The 12,003-nt window shown below is 28.8% G+C and overlaps 1 protein-coding gene across 1 annotated transcript; it reads right to left on the bottom strand.

The window, feature by feature from the left end:
* Positions 1 to 6,897: 6,897 nt before the first annotated feature.
* On the bottom strand, positions 6,898 to 9,705 carry LOC108482193 (probable transcription factor KAN4). The gene is made up of 6 exons (XM_017785311.2): positions 8,997 to 9,705; positions 8,829 to 8,905; positions 8,371 to 8,407; positions 8,103 to 8,202; positions 7,269 to 7,356; positions 6,898 to 7,187 (listed from the first exon to the last, which is right to left on the bottom strand). Exons 1-6 carry the CDS (start codon positions 9,382 to 9,384, stop codon positions 7,062 to 7,064), a joined length of 816 nt encoding a protein of 271 aa, XP_017640800.1. The 5' UTR covers positions 9,385 to 9,705; the 3' UTR covers positions 6,898 to 7,061.
* Between the last annotated feature and the right edge of the window lie 2,298 nt (positions 9,706 to 12,003).

The raw sequence follows: 12,003 nt of genomic DNA, 5'->3' as shown, positions 1-12,003 counted from the left end.
CAACGCCACTATAGTTTAGTTTTTTGTGGCGTTTTTGATAAAAATGTCACTATAGCTTAATTTTTTGTGGCATTTTTCCTAAAAACGCTACTATTGCTTAATTTTAATTTTTTTTGTCATTTTTAATATTTTTATTTTTTCTTTCAAAATTTTTGTGATAAGATTATCATTTTTAGAATTTTTTAATTTTAAATATTTAAATTTTAACTAAAATATAGACTAAAATATTAAATATTAGTTTTTAGTTTTTAATTTTAATTTTAATTTTTAAATTTTAATTTTTAATTTTTTGAGCATTTTATAATTTTAAATTATCATATAAAATAAAACAGAAACTTTAATGAAATAAAATGAAATCGATGAATTAAAAAATACAAAATGACACAACAATACAAGCATTATTCTTTTAAGTATAGTCTGCATTAGTTGCTTAGATTTTTATATAAATGACATTTAATTATATGTATACACCTAAATTTTGATAGAGATACATCTCGAATTATATATGAATTTCAGTTTAATATGTAATTGTAGACGGTTAAATTCTAATTATGGTTTAAATGTATAGTTGAAACTTTAATTTTGATTTAAATCATACACGTTTTAAAAATAAATACATCAATAATATATTTTTATATTGGATAAATATAAATATTTATGTATGCAATATATAAATATAAAATGATGTTATATCAATAATTGTGTTAATAATTTACGAACCTGGATCAAATTAAAGTTCATATATACAATTGCACACTAAACCATTGTTAGAAAAAGAAACATTTATTGGGGATAATCATAAACATAATCTCTAAACCTTAAAAATATAACACTTAACCCCAAACCCATAAGCCTTAAACCCCAACCCTTAAACCATAAACCATAATCCATAAACCTTAAAATAGTAACTCATACACTTTAAACCATAAATAATATACCCTAAACTATAAACCCTAAACTATAATGATAATTAATTCAATATTTTAAAATTAATACTATCTCTTTTAAAATTATATAAGAAAATATTTATCATATAAATTAAAAATACTAATTAATCTAAACCCTAAGCTTCTAATCCTCAAATCCTAAACTCTAAATCCTAAAACATGAACCATGAACCCCTGACCCTTAACCCCTAACACCTAAACCTTAAACTCCAACCTTAAACTACCCTTAAACCACCCTTAAACCATGATCCCTAAACCCATAATTCATAAACCTTAAAATAGTAACTCATAGACATTAAACCCTTAACAGTATACCGTAAACCCTATACTATAATGATAATTAATTCAATATTTTAAAATTAATACTATCTCTTTTACTATTATATAAGAAAATATTTAACATATAAATTAAAAAGCAATCAGTCATATACCAAAAATCTTTAAAATTATTTTAAAAATAGTATTTTCATTTTTTCATTTTTAACAAATATTTTTCTATGTTTTTACTTTCAAATTTTTTATCTGTGCCATTATTTTTTATGAAGAATTTAAATATTTAATTAAAAATAAATTTTATTTTAATATAAATAAACCAGTTAAACTATAAGTAGATAGATGAAATGTTTTTTTTTTGTGGCGCTTTTTAAAAACGCCGCTAAAGATCGAGCATAGGTCAATACAAAACGTTTGTAAAACTCTTTTGCGGCGCTTTTTGAAAAACGCAGCTATAGGTGTACCTATAGCGGCGCTTCTAAAAAAACGCCACTATAGGTGTACTTATAGCGGCGCTTCTTAAAAAACGCCGCTAAAGATGTACCTAAGCGGCGTTTTTAAGAAGCGCCACTAAAGCCACTAAAAGGTCAATACAAGACGACGTTGTTTTGTAAAACTCTTTTGCGGCGCTTTTTGAAAAACGCCGCTAAAGGTGTACCTATAGCGGCGCGTGTTGAAAAACGCCGCTAAAGGTGTACCTATAGCGGCGCTTTTTAAAAAACGCCGCTAAAAACGCTGCTAAAAACCTGTTTTGCTGTAGTGTATCTATTAATAAATATAAAGTGACTTGTTTGAAATGCAATCAATGTGAACATCTCCTCCAATAAATCATTCATTAAATCATTCATTAAAAATCTAAACAATTTTGATCAAAACATGTCAATTAAATAAGGCAAGTTACAATAACATGCTAGATATTACTTAAGTTGCAACTAACGTTGCATCTAACAATTGCAATTGGCACTAGTAATCTCCTATTGGAAAAAGTGTTTAGAAATTTTACTAAAACCAACCTTTATCGTGATATCTACCGTAATAAATCTAATAAAACTAAGAATTTGTGCCCTAAGGTTGGGGGATGATGAAATTGCAAGGACTTCTAAGAAAGTACTTAGATTTGTCAATAGACTCAAACTAGAGTTTAAATCCTTCAAGCTTTCAATCAAATAATCTTTTCTGTTATTCTCGAAACTTTAGATGTTTAGAGAGTGGGCTTTAGCTCAAAAAACCAAACACAAGATGAAATCTCAAAACTTTTCAAAGGATGCCTACTTCTATATGTAGGGATTCAAGACCGAAAACCAAATTATAAATTTGAATTACAATCTTTAGATAGTTGCAATTGTAATCTCACAAATCTAGAACAAGAAAAAATATAATTTATTTGAACTTAAAGAAAAGTAACTCAAATAATTTCTTTCACTAAATTTCGACAATGTACCATATAATATTTATGGAGGAAATATTGCAAGAGTTTTACTTTAACTCAGAGTACATAAAATCATTATTTAATAAGAATTTAAGTCCTAGTAGTACTCTTAGGCCTAGAAGTTAGTAACATTAAGGAATTTTACTCCCTATGTGTCGTGGCACCCTACCCTATGCGTAAGTCACATATAAGAGACTAAAGAGGATTTTAAGGCTTTACTTAGTAGATTGAAGAGGAAATTAGAAAGATGGAAAATTAAAAAGATAAAAAAAAATAGAAAGATAAAAAATACGTGCATCTAAAAAAAAATTGATTTCTATCTATTATTTAGTAGAGTTAAAAATGAAAAAAAATTAATATATTTGAAAAATACATATTTTTAATTAACATTCAGATTTCTCTTATTTTTTTCTCCTCTCATCATTCTGCATTAGAAAAATTGATTTTTATTCATGATGATTCTTTTCACTTTTCTACTCCCTCCTCTCATTTCTCTCTCTTTTTTTTTTTTTTACCCAACCAAACACACTCGCTTAGCCACCCCTTGCTCATGACTGGTCAAGGCCGATATCCTTAGTTGGCAGAGTTGCTCGTGCTATTCGTTTGCTGCCCCTACCATCTTATCCTAGCCAAGTACTATTGTCAGTTCTTAATGGAAAACCCAGTAATTGCCCATTGCGCCATTACTATCTACTTATGAATATTCTTTTCTCTTGGGCTGGAAAACATATCTGGGCTTCATATCTTTAGTAACAATCTATAGAGAGAGAGAGAGAGTTGTTCATATCAACAATCCATTACATTAAGATATTGGCGGCAAGGGGAAATGACTCGGAAATTTGAATGCCACAAGAAGACTAACTTCAATTTGGCTTTTCAATTTGTCTGGAAACAGTAAGAGATTAAGACAAAAATGAAAAGGATAAAAAACGGAAGAGATTAAGACAAGAAAAGAAGCTTCAAAGAAAGAAATGGACCATTCGCTACAAAAGTATTTTGTCCAAAACATTTGTTTTCAACGGAATGATATAATTGTAATGATAAAAACAGCCTAGAAATTTCGTAGTGAGCTGCTAGAAGAAAACGTTTAGTCCAAAATCAAGGCTAATCAAATTATAATTTAGATTTTAAATTGGTGGAGGGATTGATTTTTACAAGAGAAGACCTTGAAATATTGTTCCTCAGTGAAAATTTTGTCTCTCGTATTTTATAGAAACCTAACATACCGTATAAGGTGTGATAGTAATTCTATAAATTACTTGACGGACTTATAAGATTTAAAAAAAAAAAAAGACATCAGTATAATGTATGATAGTAATTCTATAAAACTTATAATTCACCTGCAACTATGGTACCACTGGAATGAAATTATTCATGGTTTTTATAGCTTTTGTCTGTAAAAACGTAACGCTGTCTTCTACACACAGTTTCCACGCAACAGACAACCATGCAATCATTGTCGATGTAAAACAAGGACCAGTTCCCAATTTCCAACACCATTTCTTTTCATCTTTTGGACCCCCCATTTTTCAAACAGTGTCGAATAGGCCCATAATAATGTTTGATTTTTCAGCATTGCAGTCCCCACCATAGATATTCAACACAGAATCGAAATTGGATCTAACGGGCCTTTTTCTTTTAACCTTTGTAAATGCAAATTGTACAAAGTCATGGAGGGTAATAAAATATTGAAAGCGACCCTTCACCTTATATCCAAAGAAAAAACAGTACCAGAAGCTTTTCAATTTCTTCATTGCAGTGATGATGAAGAAAAAGGGCGTGGGCAATTACACGACAACCAACAAATGGGGAAAACTTGTAGGTTTTGCTTTTTTTATAGTCTGAGCGTGTTTCCTCCATTTATCACTCTTGTCATATAGTACAAGGTATTTAGGTAATATTCTTTACCTTTGCTTCGGGTTTATAATTATCTCTTTAAATAATATTATTTTCATGATTCGAATCTAAATTTTTTCTTTTAAGATTAAGAATGTAATGCATTTATAATATTAACAGGTTAAAGTATCATGAAAATTTTTATATTAGGAGTCGGATTAGATTTTATCCCTTTACTCAAAATGGGTGAATTAGTCTCGGTCATTCTGTTAAAAATTGGTCATCGTACGTCAAGTATAAGTGGCATATTACGTGTTACTATCTAGTTATTACACAAGTCACACCAGTTTTTTACCATGCAAATAGATGAAGTTCTTAACAAAAAGACTAATTTAATTTTTAATTTAATGTATAATAATTAATTTGTCTATTTTTTAAATATAAAAAAATATAATCTAATTCGTAATAAAACAACTCCATGATACTTTAATCAATATTAACATTATCACTATCCCTTTAATTTTAAAAAACCATCGTTTCTTGTGTTTCCAAAAGATCTTTGATTTGCCTTTTTATTTGAAAACATGAACAAGCCCTCAAGTATACTGGAGAGGATACCTCAACCAAATCAGCCTCATTTCACCGACATGTATGTTTGTCTGTATTAAGCTAGGAATTGTGTAAAGTGGGTATGAGATAAAATTTTAAAAAAGATGAGGTGAAATTAAAAAATTTATATTAAAATGATTTAATCAAGTGGACAAAACACCTACTTGTGTCATGAGGTTAGAATGAATTGCGGCTCGTGACATTTGCACCTAAATTAACATGTTCTTTTATTTCTCGGAAAAATATCATTTATATATAGCATTTTGATCTAATATTTCAATTCTTTCATGTTTCAATAGTTGTATGTTGTTCCGTAAAGCTAAGTTTCAAAATATGGAAGAAATGAGTGTTTTCGTAACGCTATCATCTGATTAATTTCATTTCACTCAATCTTTATTTCATGGTCACATATCTTTCCAATTAAGTAACGGAAACTTTCTTCCTCTCAACCATTTTGATTTGATTCAATAGTCTTCCGTTAAATAAAAACATATTTAATAAATACTAATAACTCCCGAATGGATAATGATGAGAAAATTCAACTATTGAGTCTAAAAAGAAAGAAATCCTGGTAAGTTGTATATGCGAAATTAACGCTTAGATTAGAGTTTTGAAAACTTTTACTTGCTTCTCGAAAAAGTGTTGCAAGGGATTGAAATTTCAAGAAGTCGAATCACGATTTTAACAACAAAAATTAGAATGTTTTACTCATTTAGCATTGCTTTAGATAGAATACCTAGCTTTAACCTTGAAAATTAGGGATGAGTATCAAATTTATATATAAACTTTAGTTTAATCTGCAATTTGATACATAAACTTTGATTTAGTATAATTATACACACGAAACTTAAATTGTGATTCATATGTATATATAAACTTTAATTTTGATTCAATTGTACACATTTAAAAATAAATACAAACATTTATTTTCATATTGGATTAATATAATTGTTTATCTTGTGGTGCTAATTCAATAATATCGTTAGTGATGTGTGAAAACTTAATCAAATTAAAATTACATGTATAAAATATCATAAAATTAAAGTTTATATATGTATGAAATTACACATTATATCGAAATACATATATAATTTTTATATTCATCTCCAAAAACTGTAATAATAGTAATACTAAACAAAGCCTAAATCGGTCTGAATTGAAACAATTAACAAGCAGCCAAATTTGGTGGTCCCTTTTAAGTTTCTTCTCTGCATATATTGGCCCAGGGTAGTAAATTTAAGAAACAATTAATCATCATGATTCATGACTATTCTGGAAAAAAATGGGTCCTAAATGAATATGATCACACTTTCTTTTGCATATGTGTTACTTTAATTAATACATAGGATAGGGATAGAGCTATTATTACAAAATTTCTCCATGACCCCTCTGCATGGAGCATGGACCTGTCTCTTTATCAAATTTTGTACGTTCAAAATGTTATTCATCATATAATTAATGTGTCATAACTCACAAAATCAGCTATCCAAAAAAATCTAAACCACAAACCCAAAGAAAATTAAAAGATAATGTCATTGATATTTTGATGGTGGTACAATGCTTAATATTGTCTATAAGTCATTCTCAACTCTTAAATAAAAGAATAAATATATTTCAACATGCTCGAATCTACATCTTCTTACACTGACAACAATATCATTGTCAACCAAACTAAAACTCAGTAGGCTATTAGTTAAAGATAACTAATACAGTTCAAACCTTAACATTTCTTTCCCCTTTCTTGATATTGTAATGACTAAATAATACATGGAAACAAGAATAAGAAAAAAAGGGGGCTTCACCTTTTGTGTTGTTTTTCTTTTCATTGCATGACAAAATTGAAAGAACAGGAACAAGGCTAGTTCATATTCATACAAGTTAGATATTTCATCCCCAAAATAACAACAACAAATAAAGCAATATATTTGCTGGTTTTCTTTTGTTTTTATTATTAAAAACATGTTTTTTTAACACTTGAGAAGAGTTAAGTCATTTGAAGATTCATGAGCAAAGCTTGGCCTTCCAAGGGTGAATTCTAGGTTAAGCAACATGTCTGGATTTGACACATGAAGCACTTTATTGTCTCCATCCACCTATGAAAGAAAAACACACAAAATTAATATTCATTATTAACACAATGTTCCATTCTTTTCCTTTCAATGAAGCAATCATACCTTAGCATCATTTGGATGTAAAGTCAATCCATTCCCATTGCTTGATATGCTCAAATTATTCACCTCCAATGATGGTAGCCAAGAACCACTGCAAAACGAGGAAATCACTAATTAATAACATGAAATATCACTCTACAGATCATTTACTTTTATCATTTGACTATGTGGGCTCTCTTTATTACAACCTTACCTTATTTGTCCGTTAAAATTTTGAATGTTATTAAGAGTTGCCGTTATATACTTATAACAGCATTTGAGACACTTATAAAAACATTTGAGATTCATATCATATTTATTTTAAAAAATTTAACTTAAAATACTATTAATAATAATATTAAGCACCAAAACTCTAATCATATCTTTAATAAAATTTATAAATATAATTTCATTTATTAAAGATTATATCATTTAGTAAATATATGATTAAACATTTTATTAAAATAATGTCTTAAATAAAATTATTATTTTTATTTCACTTAAAATTTTAGATAAAATATTATAAAGAATTAATTTAGTAAAAATTTTACTCCATATTTTATATTATTATTGTTATTATTATACAAAACTCATCGTTTAGGGTACTTTTCGTAAAATGTAACAAAAGAATGGCATTGAGATTTGAACAGAAAAGCCTTGACTTTGATTATGAGGATTAATACATTAATTCCACATCTAAGCTTAATTAATTACCTCATCTTCATCAAAATCTATGAAAACTTAGCCTTATCTACACACCATAAACAATGAACAGACAACATGTTGGACCAAACACAGTTCTCCATGGCCAAGGATGTGTGTGTGTATATATACACGTTAAGTTAATATGATCCTCACCTTTGGGTCCTTTGTGGTGTCGGTTGTGGTGATATTAGTCTACCATCCAAATCAACAATCCCTGACCTTTGATTCAAGCTCATGTCTGTTTGCATTTGTCCTGAAATGGTGATGTTGGCAAAAAATGATTTCACATTTTAGATTTTTTAGGCTCAAGCTATGTCTAATAGTACCAAATGAAAAATGGAGCTGTCATAATTGTGTATGGAGAAGACAACAAGAAAATAATTGAAGAGATATAAAAATGTTGGAAAAAATTTCCAATTACCTGATCCTTTGTCAGTGCTCTTCACTGTTCTATACATCTGCATGAAAAAACCAGAAATAAAAGTTAACTCAACGTTTATATAGGTGGTGAAAGCTTAATATCTTAAAACCTTAAGCTTGCCATCCTGGCCAAGGACTAATATGCAAAAGGAAATTGCATTGTTAAGATTACCATTTAGATACCCTTTTGTCCTTTCCCTTTGTTTCTCTCCCTTACCCACTACAATTGAAACATATATAGAAATACAAAAATAGAACAAGATAAAAGTGCTAAAACAACTCTCAAATCATAAAAAATAACAATTTTCATAAAATATTGTCAATTGAGTCTTAATTCAATTATTGCAATAATTAAGAAAATATGGATTTAAACCCGCTTAAACACATATCTCGGGGATTTATGGGCAAAAACAGGCATTGTATACAAAAAGACTGAAGGATTGCAGAGTTAAAGCCCACCTGCAAGTGACTCTTCACGTGAGCTAGGGTTAGATCCTTAACATTCATCAACTCTAAGACAGATTTTGGTGTTGCTCCTGTTTCAGTTGCCGAAAACATGTAAGAAAAAAAACAAAACAAAAATAGATATATTGCATATATGAAGTGTATATATGTATATGTTAGTACTTTCATGGCCACCAAGAAGCTGGACTGCATGAACAAAATGAGCATGAAGTGTTGTAGTCCATCTCATCCTAGGAGCTCTAATACTTCTTTTGGCTCCATTGATATTCGTTCTTGAACTTCTCTTGAAATCACGACCATAGATTTGTGGCTGATATTGATGATGATGGTGATGATGAACCATTTCAAACCCTAAGCTCAAAGTAGGCTCTATAGGATTATTGAAGTACCCATTTTCCTGGCTTAAATCACTCCCACTGCTCCCAGAATCAGTAGTTGAACTCCTATCACTGTAAATAGATTTCATCGACAACCCATCATCGGCCATTTCTTTAACCGATGGTGGGCTAATCTGCAAAGATAGATCAGGCAAAGCTGTGGTTCTCATCATTGTGGAAGGCTGAAAAAACCCAGATACAAAAGGGAAAAAGTGGATTGATTAGATCATGAGTGGCTTATGATTAGTTTGCATGAATGGTGCTTGGTTATAAAGAGAATATAGGCTTTTTTATTAGGATCTACACTAGGGTTGATAAAAAAAAGGATTGCAGGAAAAGAGAGATTGATTTTTTATGGGGATGATAGTTTTGAAGAGAAAAGGTTAGTAAAAAAGGGAAACTTATGCATTTAAAGGATGCAGAGAAAAAAGATCAGAGCCCTTTTGAATGGAGAAAGATATATATATATTGTATATATATGTATAATAATGGTGGTTTTTATACTTATGCTATTGCCAGAGGAATGGTTGGAATTCGAGAAAAAAATAAATAAAGGTCAATATTTAATTTTTAATGGGAAAATGTATTTTTAGTCACTCTCTCTACTCTTTCTTTTTGGGGTCTAATTGTTTTTTAGTCCTTGCACGTTTTGGACATTTAAGTTTAATTTTTCTAATTTGCGTTTCCGCAATTTAGATAATTTGTTGTTTTGATTTAATAATTGAAATCTAATTGATAATAGCGTCAAATGAATTTTGTTAAATTGAATTGTGTGACATTTTTAAAATGAAAAATTTGCTCACGCGATAATGAATTTTCAATCTATAGTCAAATTCTGGATCTTAAAACATCATATTCAAATTGAGATTTAAGCATTGTACTTAAAAGGGTGAAAATTAAATTTTCCTCCTCCTTTTACAATTTAAGAATTCTAATCCAATCATTAACGGCAATAGTATTTGTTGACTAGAATTATGGCATCCCAAATGAATGTTGCTTAATCGACATGTCAATTTGATAAAATTTAAAGAAATGTACTAATAATGTTAATGATTGAATTAAAATTTTAAAAAAAAAATAAAAGAACTTCGACACATGTAATATTAGTCACGTCAATAATTACTTTTTAAATGTCGCATAATCCAAGTTAACATAAGTCCTTTGACGTGGTTATTAATTGTATTTCAATTATGAATCAAAAGAGTAGAAAGATTACAATTCTAAGATTAAAATAATTGTACTAAATTTTAAATATGCAAAAATTTTAAGGATCAAGAACAAAATTAAACCCCTTTTATCTCTCCTTTTCAATGGAATATTTGGAATACATTTTTTTATTATTAAATCAAAAACATGATAATAGCTGCATTTATTTAGTCTTATTTTTTCCCATGCACACGTGGCTTAATTTATTCTTTTAATTTTTTTTTCTTTGAAAAGGTTATTACTGCCTAACACATGATGTTTATGCTTAAGCTGCTATGATGTTGATATTTAATAAAGTCACAAACTTAATTAATCAAACTCATAACCATAATCATTAATTAATCCCCTTTCTATATATACCAAAACATACTTAACCTTCTTTATTATATTTACGACACATCTACAATGCGGTGAAAAAAATATGTAATATATATCATATTTGAACGAACGAAGTCAAAAATTCTTTTTTAAGATGAATATGGGAGTTAAAATTCAATATTATCATTGTGTTGACTTATATTTTACAGTTTCGAAGGGGAAGTTATAAAATTTAAGGGTCTAAAACAGAATATTTTTTTTTACTTTGGGGCCCTTGCGTCTGTTTATACTTAGATTAAACTCCTGGCTAAGTTGGTGTCACAAGTCAACCGGATATTAATTCAGTTTACGAATTACTAAGAGGCCTCTTTATGTACAAAATAAATTATATTATTATGATAATATTTTTTCTATTTTCACTTTTTTATAAATCAATAAAAACTCAATCAAAATAAGATTTGAGCTCATGAGTTATGACACAATGAACTTTAAACATTTAATTTCGTAAAGCATCTTTTGATTAAAAAAAATTCACCCACACGCAAGCATGCCATAATCTAAAGATCAAATAAATTTTTAGTTAAAATGTTAAAGTTAAATGTTCAAAATTCATTATATTGCGGGGTCAAATTTTATTGTGATTGAGTTTTATTATATATAAAAGGGTATTTTAATAACTTATCAACTATATTAGTTTTCACTTGACTCGTGACACAACTTAATTAATAATTTAATATAAGTATAGATAGATACGAATGTAACATGTCTATAAATTGAGCTACATTCTCAATTATATTTATGAATTTACTACTTTAATATATTTTTTTAAAAAAAAAAACACATTCAAATTCTTGGATATTTGAACCAAACACGACCATTGACGCCCTTTGCGTATTTGATATTTGATCACCCCATTCCATTGCTATCCTAATTGTCGATTCGGCATGTATGGCAAAAACTCAAATTGCCCAATGAGCGTTGAGCTGTACACGTGGGAAGAAGTCTCCTAGTGTGGGACTATAACTATTTAGGAGAAGAGCAATGTCGACAGATTGGCCGGAACGTTCGGTGATACCAGGGCTGCCAGTCCCACATTCACATGCAACTATTTGTTAATTGCCTTATGACCCTATTTTCTTTAGTTTATTTTCCATTTTAATCCTCTAACCAACAAGCTCAAACCATCTAATTAAATCGAGTTAATCTAAATTAGATCAAATTGAGTTTAATTTTTTTTAATCATTTCGAATTATGATCAATTTCAAGTT

Source organism: Gossypium arboreum, chromosome 6, assembly GCF_025698485.1.
Source record: "Gossypium arboreum isolate Shixiya-1 chromosome 6, ASM2569848v2, whole genome shotgun sequence".
NCBI classification, from domain to species: domain Eukaryota; kingdom Viridiplantae; phylum Streptophyta; class Magnoliopsida; order Malvales; family Malvaceae; genus Gossypium; species Gossypium arboreum.
Note: the sequence above shows the minus strand (reverse complement) of the source record. Positions and strands in the feature narration are given on the sequence as shown.